This window comes from Balaenoptera physalus (genome assembly GCF_965194825.1).
Source record: "Balaenoptera physalus genome assembly, chromosome: 14".
Classification (NCBI taxonomy): domain Eukaryota; kingdom Metazoa; phylum Chordata; class Mammalia; order Artiodactyla; family Balaenopteridae; genus Balaenoptera; species Balaenoptera physalus.
In genome coordinates this window covers 51,479,588-51,495,648 of record NC_138893.1, presented here as the reverse complement: position 1 = coordinate 51,495,648, position 16,061 = coordinate 51,479,588, and the positions used below count along the sequence as shown (strand labels likewise).

Sequence of the window (16,061 nt, the reverse complement as noted above, 5' to 3'; positions counted from 1 at the left end):
TTAATGAAATTTAGATCCTCCACTTTCTCTTTTTTTGGCTACACAAAATGTTTAAGCACAAACAAGTACAAATCCTGCTTCTTTTTTTTGGAAAATATATATTTATTTATTTGGCTGCACCGGGTTTTAGTTGTGGCACACGTGATCTTGGTTGCCGCATGCGGGATCTTTAGTTGTGGCATGCAGGATCTAGTTCCCTGACCCGGGGGTTGAACCCGGGCCCCCTGCATTGGGAGTGCGTAGTCTTAACCACTGGACCACCAGGGAAGTCCCTTGCTTGTTTTAAAACATGATTATAATCTCTATTAGTCACCTTTGGTTCCTCTTACTTGCAAGAGACATCATGGGGGTTCCATTTTATTTTTAGAATACCACTCATCAGGTCCTCTCTTAAATCTCATGAACATTACCAAGCATAGCTAATTTGCTCTCACAACTTACTTGCTAGACAAATGCAGTCAATAAATCCTCCTCCATTTGCTTGAGAAATAGAGGTCTAACATCACTGTCAGAGAATAACAGGTATTTTGTTAGAATTGCAATACTGGTATTGCTTTTCAATCAATTTTTTAAAAGAATAGAACTTGCTTAGAGTTTGGCAATTTATAAATCTTGATTTACATAATGGGTCCTCATTTAAATTTTTTAATTGCCTAAATTTTAATAACATAGTTTCTTCTCACTCTCTTGAGCCTTATTTAAAGAGTCCTGAAGGGACATGAATTGGAATTGTGTTAATTTAGAAACTTTAGTGTGCTAATCAAAGAAAGCTGACCCCTGTATGCTAGAGACTTTCTAAGGCCCCTTAGATATTGTCCTTTATTAAAGTCAAAAGTTCCTATAGAAGTTTATGCATATTTTTATCATCCCTGGTAAAGGAATTCCATTTTGCAGATATTGACAACTAATGGGTAAACATGAAAAAAGCTAATGATTTAGAGGGAGGAAGAAGGCTCTGAGCCTTAGAATTACACACTGGTGTATAATATACACAGTGTATTCTAACTCTGATCAGAAGCACATGATAATGACAACTTCTCAAACATACAGTTTTAAATGCCAGTAAATGTAACCCAGCAGGACCCTGTGGGGCCTTCCTAGGACAGACCCCTCCCCCATATCCTCAGCTTTAGCTCCTCTCTGAAGTACCCAGATAATAGCCTTTATGCACATTTCCTGAGCTTTTTTTACAGATGCTAAAACCACCACCAAATGGAAGAAATTAACTACTTGATGATCATGAGCACGTAGCCCCCAGACCTACTGGCGCCTAAGGATTGATAATGTTAACCCCTCTGACACCGCCCTGTTACCTCACAATCAACCAATCAGAGAATTGTGCATGAGCTGATTGCATACCCTGGGACGCCCCTCCCTCACCTAGCCTTTAAAAATGCGTTTCGAAGCCCATCGAGGAGTTCTGGTGTTTTGAGCAGCAGCGCTCCTGGGCTCTTTGCTGACGCGCTGCAATAAACGCCTCACCTTTCTTCACCACAACCCAGTGTCAGTAGATTGGCTTTACTGCGCGCGGGCCAGTGGACCCAAATTTGATTCGGTAACAGAAATATCAGAATTACGACAGACAAAAGCAAACAAGCAAGGCTCACAAATGAAGATTTCCTGTTGTCTGCCACCTGCCACAGAATGGTTTCCTGTTGAATGCCACCTGACAGAAATTGCCACTGATGAATGGTCAGACAGCCAAAATCCCACATTACTGACAACAGAGGGGAAGAATAACTTGATAAATGCAAATCTGAAAAGTGACTTGGCTGGTGAGAGCCAAAAAGCTCAATCACTATCTACACCACTCACCAGAAGATCCAGGAAAGGTGAGCTGTGGGCCTACGGGTTCAACATTGGAATGAGGTTCACCTTCGGGCTGTATACTTCTCTTGGCTCTGTTGATAGAACTCAGGTGGGAAAGTCTTGGTAAACCTCTCTGGGTTGATTACCTCCACTGCTGCTTCCTGCTTTCTGTTTTCTTGGGAGATCTCATTCAGCCCTGCTGCTGCTGCCCCCCTTGCCCATTCCAAGGATGATTGGGGTGGTCTTACTCTCTGTGAAGGTGGAATTGCATTGGAGGGGTTTCTCTCAGCTCTTCTGCCTCTGCCCTAACTTTCTGTCGGTGAAAGCTTAGAACGCCTCGGTGTTTACTCTCAGCTCTCCTAACTGCCTCCTCCAATTTTGTTGTACTGTTCTCAGCACTTGGTAAGACCAGTGTGGCAAAGAATTGGGGACAGTGCAGTCTTGAAACCGCACAACTCAGATGGGACTCGAACCCAGCCAAAACCCAGATTGGGATTTGAACCCATGGGCTGGGACTCGAATCCACTGTCTTTTTTTTTTTTTTTTTAAATTATGTATTTTTTTTTGGCTGCACTTGGTCTTGTTGCTGCACGCGGGCTTTCGCTAGTTGCGGAGAGCGGGGGCTGCTCTTCATTGCGGCGCGTGGGCTTCTCATTGCGGTGGCTCCTCATGTTGTGAAGCACGGGCTCCTGGCGCGTGGGCTTCAGTAGTCGTGGCACACAGGCTCAGTAGTTGTGGTGCATGGGTTTAGTTGCTCCATGGCATGTGGGATCTTCCTGGACCAGGGATCGAACCCTTGTCCCCTGCACTGGCAGGCGGATTCTTAACCACTGTGCCACCAGGGAAGTACCTGAATCCACTGTCTTTTAATTGAGTTTGCACACCTGGTCTCAGGGCTTAATGAAGCTCAGGTTCTTTATGTCTCAGCACAGAGGAATTTAGTGAGAGGCAGAGTAATAGGTAAGAAGTGGGTTTATTTAGAGAGATACACATTTTATAGACAGAATGCAGTTCGTCTCAAAAGGTGAGAGGCCCCGAAATATGGGGTGGTTAGTTTTTATGGACTGGGTAATTTCACAGATTAATGAGTGGTAGGATTATTCCAACTATTTGGGGGAAGGGGCAAGGATTTCCAGGAATTGGGCCACTGCCCACTTTTGGCTTTTTATGGTCAGCCTTGGAACTGTCATGGCGCCTGTGGCCCTGTCATTTAGCATGCTGCTGTATTACAATGAGCATATAACGAGGCTCAAGGTCTACTGGAAGTTGAATCTTCCACCATCTTGGACCTAATCGGTTCTAACCAGTTTATGTCATATCCACAACAGCTATGTCATTCTTTTTTTTTTTTTAATTAATTAATTAATTAATTCATTTATTTATGGCTGTGTTGGGTCTTCGTTTCTGTGCGAGGGCTTTCTCTAGTTGTGACAAGTGGAGGCCACTCTTCATCGCGGTGCGCGGGCCTCACTATCCCGGCCTTTCTTTGTGGAGCACAGGCTCCAGACGGGCAGGCTCAGTAACTGTGACTCATGGGCCCAGCTGCTCTGCGGCATGTGGGGGTCTTCCCAGACCAGGGCTCGAACCCGTGTCCCCTGCATTGGCAGGCAGATTCTCAACCACTGCGCCACCAGGGAAGCCCTATGTCATTCTTAAAGGGTTGTGCCCTGCCCCCTTCCCTCCTGTTTCATTCTGACTGTTTCTCTGGCTCCTCTAGAGTATAATCTGTCAGCCCCACACATGACCTGGAAAAGTTTGTTAGAAGATGGAGTGATTTCTGCTGAACCCCCTTTATGGTAGACTACTCCCTGCTCCATTTCAGGCAGAGATGAAAGCTGCTGTGGCTCTCTTCTGTCTTATAAAGGTCTTGTCATTTCTGGAGTTTAGTTGGCAAACTTTTCTTTAAAGGGCCAAATAGTGAATATTTGGGGCTGTGTGAACCAAGAGGCAAAATTGAGCAGTTCTTACTGAAAGGCTGTTCATGTTGAATAGTCTTTTTCACATTTTATAATTAAAAATGTAAAAACCAATCTTAGTTCCAAGACCAGACAAAAATAGGGGTCAGATGAATTTGGCTCATGGGCCAAATCAACCTCTCGTTTGGTTCATTTATATTTCTTTGTATCCTCATTGGTGGATTTTTAAAAATCTATGATTATATCATCTTTCCAGCTTGTTTCTGTTTGTACGGTCAGAGGTCTGTTCCAAAGCCACTATAATAATGTCATGCCTTTATCTGATCCTGCATCTGATCTCATTTCAAGGCCTAAATCATTTTCCGCTGTTATAAACATACAGAAAAGTATGGAAGTCCATCTTTTTTTTTTTTTTTGAGTCTTTTACTTTTCTTTTTTTTTTTAAACATCTTTATTGGAGTATAATTGCTTTACAATGGTGTGTTAGTTTCTGCTTTATAACAAAGTGAATCAGCTATATATATATCCCCATACATCCTCCCTCTTGCGTCTCCCTCTCACCCTCCCTATCTCACCGCTCTAGGTGGTCAGAAAGCACCGAGCTGATCTCCCTGTGCTATGCGGCTGCTTCCCACTAGCTATCTATTTTACATTTGGTAGTATATATAAGTCCATGCCACTCTCACTTCATCCCAGCTTTCCCTTCCCCCTACCCGTGTCCTCAAGTCCGTTCTCTACGTCTGTGTCTTTATTCCTGTCCTGCCCCTAGGTTCTTCATGACCTTTTTTTTTTTTTTTTTAGAGTCCATAAATATGTGTTAGCATACGGTATTTGTTTTTCTCTTTCTGACTTACTTCACTCTGTATGACAGACTCTAGGTCCATCCACCTCACTACAAATAACTCACTTTTGTTTCTTTTTATGTCTGAGTAATATTCCATTATATATAGGTACCACATCTTCTTTATCCATTCATCTGTCGATGGACACTTAGGTTGCTTCCATGTCCTGGCTATTGTAAATAGGGCTGCAGTGAATATTGTGGTACATGATTCTTTTTGAATTACGGTGTTCTCAGGGTATATGACCAGTAATGGGATTGCTGGGTCATACGGTGGTTCTATTTTTAGTTTTTTAAGGAACCTCCATACTGTTCTCCATAGTGGCTGTATCAATTGACATTCCCAACAACAGTGCAAGAGTGTTCCCTTTTCTCCACACCCTCTCCAGCATTTATTGTTTGTAGATTTTTTGATGATGGCCATTCTGACTGGTGTGAGGTGACACCTCATTGTAGTTTTGATTTGCATTTCTCTAATGATTAATGATGTTGAGCATTCGTTCATGTGTTTGTTGGCAATCTGTGTATCTTCTTTGGAGAAATGTCTATTTAGGTCTTTTACCCATTTTTGGATTGGGTTGTTTGTTTTTTTGATATTGACCTGCATGAGCTGCTTGTAAGTTTTGGAGATTAATCCTTTGTCAGTTGCTTCATTTGCAAATATTTTCTCCCATTCTGAGGGTTGTCTTTTCGTCTTGTTTATGGTTTCCTTTGTTGTGCAAAAGCTTTTAAGTTTAATTAAGTGTCATTTGTTTATTTTTGTTTTTCCATTTCTCTAGGAGGTGGGTCAAAAAGGATCTTGCTGTGATTTATGTCATAGCGTGTTCTTCCTATGTTTTCCTCTAAGAGTTTTATAATGTCTGGCCTTACATTTAGGTCTTTAATCCATTTTGAGTTTATTTTTGTGTATAGTGTTAGGAAGTGTTCTTATTTCATTCTTTTACATGTAGCTGTCCAGTTTTCCCAGCAGCACTTATTGAGGAGGCTATCTTTTCTCCATTGTATATTCTTGCCTCCTTTATCAATAATAAGGTGACCATATGTGCATGGGTTTATCTCTGGGTTTTCTATTCTGTTCCATTGATCTATATTTCTGTTTTTGTGCCAGTACCATACTGTCTTGATTACTGTAGCTTTGTAGTATAGTCTGAAGTCCGGGAGCCTGATTTCCTCCAGCTCCATTTTTCTTACTCAAGATTGCTTTGGCTATTCAGGGTCTTTTGTGTTTCCATACAAACTGTGAAATTTTTTGTTCTAATTCTGTGAAAAATGCCATTGGTAGTATGATAGGGATTGCATTGAATCTGTCAATTGCTTTGGGTATTATAGTCATTTTCACAATGTTGATTCTTCCAATCCAAGACATGGTATATCTCTCCATCTGTTTGTATCATCTTTAATTTCTTTCATCAGTGTCTTATAGTTTTCTGCATGCAGGTCTTTTGTCTCCTTAAGTAGGTTTATTCCTAGGTATTTTATTCTTTTTTTTGCAATGGTAAATGGGAGTGTTTTCTTAATTTCACTTTCAGATTTTTCATCATTAGTGTATAGGAATGCAAGAGATTTCTGTGCATTAATTTTGTATCCTGCTACTTTACCAAATTCATTGATTAGCTCTAGTAGTTTTCTGGTGGCATCTTTAGGATTCTTTATGTATAGTATCATGTCATCTGCAAACAGTGACAGCTTTACTTCTTTTTTTCTGATTTGGATTCCTTTTATTTCTTTTCTTCTCTGATTGCTCCAAAACTATGTTGAATAATAGTGTTGAGAGTGGACAACCTTGTCTTGTTCCTGATCTTAGAGGAAATGGTTTCAGGTTTTCACCATTGAGAATGATGTTCACTGTGGGTTTGTCATATATGGCCTGTATTATGTTGAGGTAAGTTCCCTTTATGCCTACTTTCTGAAGGCTTTTTATCATAAATGGGTGTTGAATTTTGTTGAAAGCTTTTTTCTGCACCTATTGAGATGATCATATGGTTTTTCTCCTTCAGTTTGTTAATATGGTTTATCACATTGATTTTGTGTATATTGAAGAATCCTTGCATTCCTGTGATAAACCCCACTTGATCATGGTGTATGATCCTTTTAATGTGCTGTTGGATTCTGTTTGCTAGTATTTTGTTGAGGATTTTTTCATCTATGTTCATCAGTGATATTGGCCTGTAGTTTTCTTTCTTTGTGACATCTTTGTCTGGTTTTGGTATCAGGGTGATGGTGGCCTCGTAGAATGAGTTGGGGAGTGTTCTTCCCTCTGCTATATTTTGGAAGAGTTTGTGAAGGATAGGTGTTAGCTCTTCTCTAAATGTTTGGTAGAATTCACCTGTGAAACCATCTGGTCCTGGGCTTCTGTATGTTGGAAGATTTTTAATCACAGTTTCAATTTCAGTGCTTGTGATTGGTCTGTTCATATTTTCTGTTTCTTCCTGGTTCAGTCTGAGAAGGTTGTGCTTTTCTAAGAATTTGTCCATTTGTTCCAGGTTGCCCATTTTATTGGCATAGAGTTGCTTGTAGTAATCTCTCATGATCTTTTGTATTTCTGCAGTGTCAGTTGTTACTTCTCCTTTTTCATTTCTGATTCTATTGATTTGAGTCTTCTCTGTTTTTTACTTGATGAGTCTGGCTAATGGTTTATCAATTTTGTTTATCTTCTCAAAGAACCAGCTTTTAGTTTTATTGATCTTTGCTATTATTTCCTTCATTTCTTTTTCATTTATTTCTAATCTGATCTTTATGATTTCCTTCCTCTGCTAACTTTGGGGTTTTTTTTGTTTTTCTTTCCCTAATTGCTTTAGGTATAAGGTTAGGTTGTTTATTTGAGATGTTTCTTGTTTCTTGAGGTAGCATTGTATTGCTATAAACTTCCCTCTTAAAATGCTTTTGCTGCATCCCATAGGTTTTGGGTTGTCGTGTTTGTTTTCATTGTCATTTTTTTCTAGGTATTTTTTGATTTCCTCTTTGATTTATTCAGTGATCTCTTGGTTATTTAGTAGTGTATTGTTTAGCCTCCATGTGTTTGTATTTTTTACAGATTTTTTCCTGTAATTGATATCTAGTCTCATAGCATTGTGGTTGGAAAAGATACTTGATACAATTTCAATTTTCTTAAATTTACCAAGGCTTGATTTGTGACCCAAGATATGATCTAACCTGGAGAATGTTCCATGAGCACTTGAGAAGAAAGTGTATTCTATTGTTTTTGGATGGAAAGTCCTATAAATATTAATTAAGTCCATCTTGTTTAATGTATCATTTAAAGCTTGTGTTTCCTTGTTTATTTTCATTTTAGATGATCTGTCCATTGGTGAAAGTGGGGTGTTAAAGTCTCCTACTATGATTGTGTTTCTGTCAATTTCCCCTTTTATCGCTGTTAGCATTTGCCTTATGTATTGAGGTTCTCCTATGTTGGGTGCATAAATATTTACAATTGTTGTATCTTCTTCTTGGATTGACCCCTTGGTCATTATGCAGTGTCCTTCTTTGTCTTCTGTAATAGTCTTTATTTTAAAGTCTATTTTGTCTGATATGAGAATTGCTACTCCAGCTTTCTTTTGATTTGCATTTGCATGGAATATCTTTTTCCATCCCCTCACTTTCAGTCAGTATGTGTCCCTAGGTCTGAAGTGGGTCTTTTGTAGACAGCATATATACGAGTCTTGTTTTTGTTTCCAGTCAGCCAGTCTATGTCCTTTGGTTGGAGCATTTAATCCATTTACATTTAAGGTAGTTATCGATATGTATGTGCCTATTACTATTTTCTTAACTGTTATGAGTTTGTTATTATAGGTCTTTTTCTTCTCTTGTGTTTCCTGCCTAGAGAAGTTCCTTTAGCATTTGTTGTAGAGCTGGTTTGATGGTGCTGAATTGTTAGCTTTTGCTTGTCTACAAAGGTTTTAATTTCTCCATCAAATCTGAATGAGATCCTTTCTGGGTAGAGTAATCTTGGTTGTAGGTTTTCCCCTTTCATCACTTTAAATATGTCCTTCTACTCCCTTCTGGCTTGCAGAGTTACTGCTGAAAGATCAGCTGTTAACCTTATGAGGATTCCCTTGTATGTTATTTGTTGTTTTTCCCTTGCTGCTTTTAATATTTCTTTTGTATTTAATTTTTGATAGTTTGATTAATATGTGTCTTGGCATGTTTCTCCTTGGATTTATCCTGTATGGGACTCTCTCAGCTTCCTGGACTTGATTATTTCCTTTCCCGTATTAGGGAAGTTTTCAACTATAATCTCTTCATATATTTTCTCAGTCCCTTTCTTTTTCTCTTCTTCTTCTGGGACCCCCTGTAATTCAAATGTTGGTGTGTTTAATGTTGTCCCAGAGGTCTCAGAGACTGTCCTCAATTCTTTTCATTCATTTTTATTTATTCTGCTCTGTGGTAGTTATTTCCACTTTTTTATCTTCCCAGTCACTTATCCGTTCTTCTGCCTCAGTTATTCTGCTATTGATTCCTTCTAGAGAATTTTAAATTTCATTTATTGTGTTGTTCATCATTTGTTTGCTCTTTAGTTCTTCTAGGTCCTTGTTAAAGGTTTATTTTCTCCGTTCTATTTCCAAGATTTTGAATCATCTTTGCTATCATTTTTCTGAATTTTTTTTTCAGGTAGACTGCCTATTTCCTCTTCATTTGTTTGGTCTGGTGGGTTTGTACCTTGCTCCTTCATCTGCTGTGTGTTTCTCTGTCTTCTCATTTTGCTTCACTTATGTGTTTGGAGTCTTCTTTTCACAGACTGCAGGTTTGTAGTTCCCGTTGTTTTTGGTGTCAGCCCCCAGTGGCTAAGGTTGGTTCAGTGGGTTGTGTAGGCTTCCTGGTGGAGGGGACTGGTGCCTGTGTTCTGGTGGATGAGGCTGGATCTTGTCTTTGTGGTGGGCAGGACCGTGTCCGGTGGTGTGTTTTGGAGTGTCTGTGACCTTATTATGATTTTAGGCGGCCTCTCTGCTAATGGGGGGGGGGGGTTGTGTTCCTGTCTTGCTGGTTGTTTGGCATAGGGTGTCCAGCACTGTAGCTTGCTGGTCATTGAGTGGAGCTGGGTCTTAGCATTGAGATGTAGATCTCTGGGAGAGCTTTCGCCGTTTGGTATTACATGGAGCCGGGAGGACTCTGCTGGACCAATGTCCTGAACTTGGCTCTCCCCCCTCAGAGGCACAGGCCTGACACCCGGCCAGAGCACGAAGGCCCTGTCTGCCCCATGGCCAGGTACATGGGGAGTTTCTTGCCTTTTGGGAAGTCTGAGGTCTTCTGCCAGCGTTCAGTAGGTGTTCTGTAGGAGTTGTTCCACATGTAGATGTATTTCTGATGTATTTGTAGGGAGGAAGGTGATCTCCATGTCTTACTCCTCCGCCATCTTGAAGGTCTCCTCCTGGAAGTCCGTCTTATGGTTATCTTCTCAGAAGATAACTAAATGACTGTTTGAATAAAATGTATACATCTTTCAGATGTTAATAATCAGAAACATATCCACTGGTACTAGTGGTAAATATTTTTATCATTTGTGAATTTAAGGTAAACAAAGGTATAGTTAACCTTAGGCCAGGCATTAAAATATACCTTAAATTATACATGTATGTATGTGTACATTAAAATATACATTACTCTCCTGTAATTAATCTCTGTAGGTAGTCTGTATATACCCACAGAGCAAAGTGGGTTTTTTTTGTGTTGACAACCAAAATGACTCTGCGTGATCCTCCAAATGATGGTGTTTACACTTTAATATGTTGGCAAGCATGTCTGGCTGCTATTATTTTAGGGTGCCCTAATTTTAAAAGAACATATGCTTTATTAAGGGAAGTGGGTAATGGGGAGTGGTTATCTAATGGGTATAGAGTTTCAGTTTAGAAACACTTAGAAATGGTTAGGATGGTAAATTTTACATTATGCGTTTTTAACCACAATACAAAAATTTGCTTTAAAAATATTATTACATAAATAATACCTGATAATTATGGAAACATCAGTAAATACAGACAAGCAAAAAGGAAAATAAAATCACCCACAATCCTAACAGCTGCGATTTCTTATTGCATAAATACATAAATGCATAAATTATATGTAGGTTCACATTTGGATTTGCTGCTTAATAACCTGACTTTTTCAAACAAAGTTTACACTATTTTTAACCATGTTTTAATTTATTTTTATTTATGGCTGTGTTGGGTCTTCGTTTCTGTGCGAGGGCTTTCTCTAGTTGTGGCGAGCGGGGGCCACCCCTCATCGTGGTGCGCGGGCCTCTCAGTATCGCGGCCTCTCTTGTTGCGGAGCACAGGCTCCAGACGCGCAGGCTCAGTAATTGTGGCTCACGGGCCTAGTTGCTCCGCGGCATGTGGGATCTTCTCAGACCAGGGCTCGAACCCGTGTCCCCTGCATTGGCAGGCAGATTCTCAACCACTGCGCCACCAGGGAAGCCCCCTTAACCATGTTTTAAGTTCTATGTTCTTAATTGAAAATGCAGAGAAGTAGGATGTTTCACATTTCTGTAAACTCTAAGGCCTCAAGACAGAAATGCAGTGGCACGTTTAGGGGTACATGCCCCTTTATTGATGCTTCTCTGTTTAAGTCATGTGTCCTCAGGAGAAAGAAAGGCTCCCCCACTCCTGATTTGTCAGCCAGCTCTACTGACATCTTTCAGTGGTTCCTTTTAAGTATGAACCCATCTACAGAGGCTTCTGGTACTTTGGGAACTGGTGTCTACCTGTCCCTGGGGCTCTTCAGTCACATGTCTATCCACTGGGGTAATGTAAATATGTGTCTCAGCAAGGTTAACGATTAAATTGTTGGGATGAAAGGTCAGAAGACCTGCCTTTGGAACATCAGAACATCAGAATGGGAGATAACATATTGCTACTTGCCTTCCACCTTCTCTGAGGAAAAGAGTAAATAAGGAACAACACAGTCATACAAGAGTCTTCATTCTAGAAGTGATCTAGGAATTATGCTGGAGAAGTTCTGCAACTCTACTTTTTGGGTAAGAAATTACACTTGTCCTCACTGTTGACTCTTCTCAACTCGGAACAAGTAGTAGATTAGCCTAGAGTGACCACTAATAAGAACTAGAAAAGTTAGATGTGCAGTTGGTCTAAAGTTCAGGGTTTCTTTCTTTTTTTTCTTTTTTTCTTTTTTTTAAGATAAGTCATAATATCTCCCTAGGATATTCTATGTGGGAGAGATAATATATTTCTGCTCTAAAATATGTTTATTGTATCCCACACTCTTTTCTCGGACTAGGTAGCTGCAAAATTGCCTTCTCTAAAAAGAAATAAGGGAAAAGCTTCCAATTTCATCAATGTTAGGAGGGGGAATTGTTGTTTGTGGAGTATGAGGACAAAGAGAAGGTCTATGATTGAGTCTTGCTGAGAAATGTTGATGTTGAAATAATACTGATATGTTCTAGAGGAACTGGCAATTAGTGATGTGACTAGAAGTTGAGGCTAGGGATGTAAATTTGGGCATCCCGAGCACTGAAACAATTTTTTTTAAAATTATTTATTTATTATTTTTGGCTGTGTTGGGTCTTCGTTTCTGTGCGAGGGCTTTCTCTAGTTGCGGCAAGCGGGGGCCACTCTTCATCGCGGTGCGCGGGCCTGTCACTATTGTGGCCTCTCTTGTTGCGGAGCACAGGCTCCAGATGCGCAGGCTTAGTAGTTGTGGCTCACGGGCCTAGTTCCTCTGCGGCATGTGGGATCTTCCCAGACCAGGGCTCGAACCCGTGTCCCCTGCATTAGCAGGCAGACTCAACTACTGCACCACCAGGGAAGCCCCTGAAACAATTTTTGAACCATTAAAGCAGAGAATTCAAGACAGCAAGCATCAGTACCAAATGGTTTAGTGGAATAGAAATTTAGGGATGTTGAGGAAGTGTGGTCTGCAGACTCCTAGGATCAGAATCATCTGGAGTGCTTGTTAAACTGGTTTAACTATCTTAGGTAATTCTTCTGAATTCTAAAGTTAAATAATTTTATGGGGAGAGGAGAAGAGCAGGAATGAGATAGCAGAGCACGTGGACAGCACTTCCCATCCTAGAAAGAACCTGGACCCCAAGGCCCTCGAGGCCAGGACATGTATACCACAGGAAGGTAGGGCTTAACATGCCCCAGGATCTCACCAGGCTATCTCAAGAGAATTCTTTCTGAGAATCATCTGACAGATCATCTTGGTCAGGGCACCTCAATCTTTAAAGAGGCTGTGCAAACAGCTGAACAAAGCAAAAAATATTTGTAAGAAGAGAATAATCTACCCTCACATGACTCAGATGTAAGAACTGGTGCCCCACCTTCACCTCACAAGATACTTCTATTTATTGCAGAATGCAAAGACCAGTAGAAAACTTGCTGGGAATAAGCCTTCCCTCCAATGTGCCTCTTCATGATCCAATTTAAGCCCCTGGGGCTATAGGAGATTAATTGCCAAAATGTGACTAAGCATTCTGCTACCTGCAGGTTAGGTTTGAGTGTCTGCCAGTGAGTTCAATCAATGCTAAAAACTAGAATAAGAAGTTTTTATATCCCAGGACTGTTCTCCCTGTTGGGTTGAGGAATGGTCCCTCTCCTTCCCACAACTTGGCAAATGTGGTGGTGAAATTAAATCATAATAGATGGTGGAGAAATTCACTTAGAATCACAGAAAGAAAGGTTTTTAGAGAGTGGATTGGTCAGAGAAGTCACTAAATGACATTTAATGGTGAATTTATATCAATGGAGTTGGATAGGAAAATACAGCTAGTTAAAGGGTCAGGCTAAATATGGATATAGAACTGGGTTAAAATTGTTTGGAAGCAAGGGTAGGGATGGGCGTGGGCTGGGGGCTGGTATTCTCTTTTTTAAAATGCATGTATCCAACAATCATTCCATTTTGGTCCCCCAGAATTCCTCATTCCTGGATAGCCCGGAGGCGGACCTGCCACTTTGTTTTGAGCAAACTGTTCTGGTGTGGATTCCCTTGGGCTTCCTTTGGCTCCTGGCCCCTTGGCAGCTTCTCTATGTGTATAGATCCAGGACCAAGAAATCTTCTATAACCAAACTCTACCTTGCTAAGCAGGTACGGGAACCCCACTATTTTCTAATTAATTTTGTGGTACACAATAGAGACATTTTCTTGGTGGTTCAAGTGTCTTATTCCCTGTCTTTAACCAGCTTTTCCAGGTAGAGCCATGCTCTGGATGTCCCTGTCTCCACCTGTCACATGCCTCATTGGCCCCCTGCCATACTTCTTAGTTAAGTTACTTTGATTTTTGCATAAGAATAATGACTCTTAAATCTTATGGCTATTGGACTCTGGAAACACCAATGATGAGTAATCAGTCAGTTGAATAGTTATGGTCTTTTCAGCATTTGAGAAGCAAACACTGGATTATCTATCTTTAAGCTGTTCTAATTAATCAGGAGACTATAATTCAGTTGGCATCTACCATGAGGTAAAAATGAACTATCTAATGTGTCCTCTGCACCATTCAGCCAATCCAAACATTGCTCTTCTCCCCAGGCTTGGATCTGAAATAGGGCTTCCATTTTTCCAAAGTCAACCCTGAGTCTGGATGGTCGCTCGAAGTAGAGGGAGGAAGGGTGTGTGCTCACGGTGACATGCCTGAGTAGGGAAATAATGGAAAGGACAGGGGCTGCAGGAGGAATGAGGGTAGGAGCCTCTCAGCCAGCTGCACTGATTAATGCAGAGAAAGTCTTGTGAGAACCAAAAGATCCTCAACTGAGATTGTAAAACTACCTCTTAAAATCTATCATCTGCTTCTTTTCACTAGGTGTTTTTCTATCTGTCCTGATTATTAAACAGGGCTTTAGAGAGGCAAATTAGATTCGGTGTTCTATGAGCATACAGGCCAATGACCTCAGGTTACTGCAGTCTAAAAAGAAGGAAGGAAGAAATTTGGCCAAAGGAAGTTGGATTTGCATTGACTCTCTGAGGTGGGGTGGTGGTGTGTTTTGCCTACTCTGGATAGAAGAAGAGTCTGCGAGAGCTTGGAGCAGGGCTATTGTCTCCCTCGCTGACCTGAGTGCCCAGCACAGGGCCTACCACTTGGTACGCATTTGTTGAATGTTGGTATTAAATGCACTCTAGGAATAGGGATTGAGTCAAGAGTGTGTTAGACTGAACATTGAACAGCATGCTTCAGTACCCTTGGGGATGAGACAGAGCTTTTGGTTAGTCAAGTTAGAGGGCTTCTATCATTTTCTGGAGCTTCCAAGAAAAGGTTGGGTAATGAGTAAATCAGTATCCCATTTTTATCATAGCTATTAATTAACTTTTAATAAACAATTTTATTGAGAAATAATTCACATATCATAAAATTTCACCCATTTAAATACAATTCTTTTTTTTTAAAGTATTTTCATATGTGTAACCATCACCACAGTCAATTTTAGAACATTTTTTTTCCCTCAAAAAGAAATCCTTTATCAACCCCTATCTCCCCATCTCCCCTAGCCCTAAGCAACCACTAGTATACTCTTTGTCGCTATAGTTTCCCTATTCTAAACATTTCATACGAATGGAATCATATAATACACGATCTTTTATTATTGGCTTCTTTTACGTAGCCTAAGGTTTTCAAGGTTCATGCATGTTGTTTAAGGCTCATCCATAATATCCCATTGTATGGATAGATCATGTTTTGTTTATCTTTTGTAAATACAAATCTCTATGGATAAAACTCTGTAGATAAAAAGAAATGTATTACCTTTTTTTTTTTCCTGTAGCTAATAATCCACTCACCCTTGCTCATAGTTTCAGGAGCTTCGTTTTTATAATTTATACTTTTTTTTGTCCTCCTCCCTGAGAGTGATAGGCACAGAGTAGCGTCCTCTTAAAAATTTCAGAACGATTAGTTTCTCCTCTGAAACAGAAGTATAATTCCTCAGAAAGTAAGAATTCACTTCTTCTCTGAGAACCTTCTTCTTGGATCACTCCTCAACTTGACTTCATTTCTTCACTTCCTGTTCTACCTGCCTTTGGGCTGTTTGTTCCTTTCTGATTCTCTTGAACAGTCATTGCTGTTTGGTCATTAGTGCAGTGTTTACCTCATCTGGACTAAGTCAATTTGCTTGACTAAGTTGGTGCGAGACTCTACCAGTTTGTTTAAAGGTGCACCCTTACCCGAAGGACCCTGTGCATAGTAGGTAATTGAATGAATTGAATTTAAAAATGAATGAATGAATGAGCTCATATTTAGTCCCAGGGTAACAAAAGAGGAGTATTGTTCTGGAGGTTGTGGATCTGCTAAGGTCAGATGTGCAGCAAAAGTGGACTTACTGTTGAGCTAGTGAGACATGGGAATCATCTTCAAGTATTTGTAGAAGTATAACGTACAAGACTGCCTAGCTTATTCTGAAAAGTTTCAGAGAGCAAGATCAAGGTAAGTCAGTGTAGGTTGTTCCAGGGGAGCTGACTTTAGCCAAACATACAGAAGAACTTTCTTTCCTTTTTTATTTTTTTGTGGATGATTTACCCTTTTTAATCCCTTACTCTTACATAAACTTAAAAAA

General features: G+C 40.3%; 1 protein-coding gene across 5 annotated transcripts in view; it reads left to right on the top strand.

Moving 5' to 3' along the window:
* Positions 1–9,532: 9,532 nt before the first annotated feature.
* ABCC2 (ATP binding cassette subfamily C member 2) overlaps positions 9,533–16,061 on the top strand; it is a 291,675-nt gene continuing 285,146 nt past the window's right edge. For 3 of the 5 annotated variants that reach the window (XM_082425080.1, XM_082425081.1, XM_082425082.1), the window contains exons 1-2: positions 9,541–11,536; positions 13,432–13,605. In XM_082425080.1, coding sequence (XP_082281206.1) covers positions 11,504–11,536; positions 13,432–13,605 — 207 coding nt within the window. In that variant the 5' untranslated portion in view covers positions 9,541–11,503. Of the gene's footprint in view, positions 11,537–13,431; positions 13,606–16,061 lie in introns of all 5 variants that reach the window. The other 2 variants (XM_082425083.1, XM_082425084.1) reach the window with 1 other exon arrangement.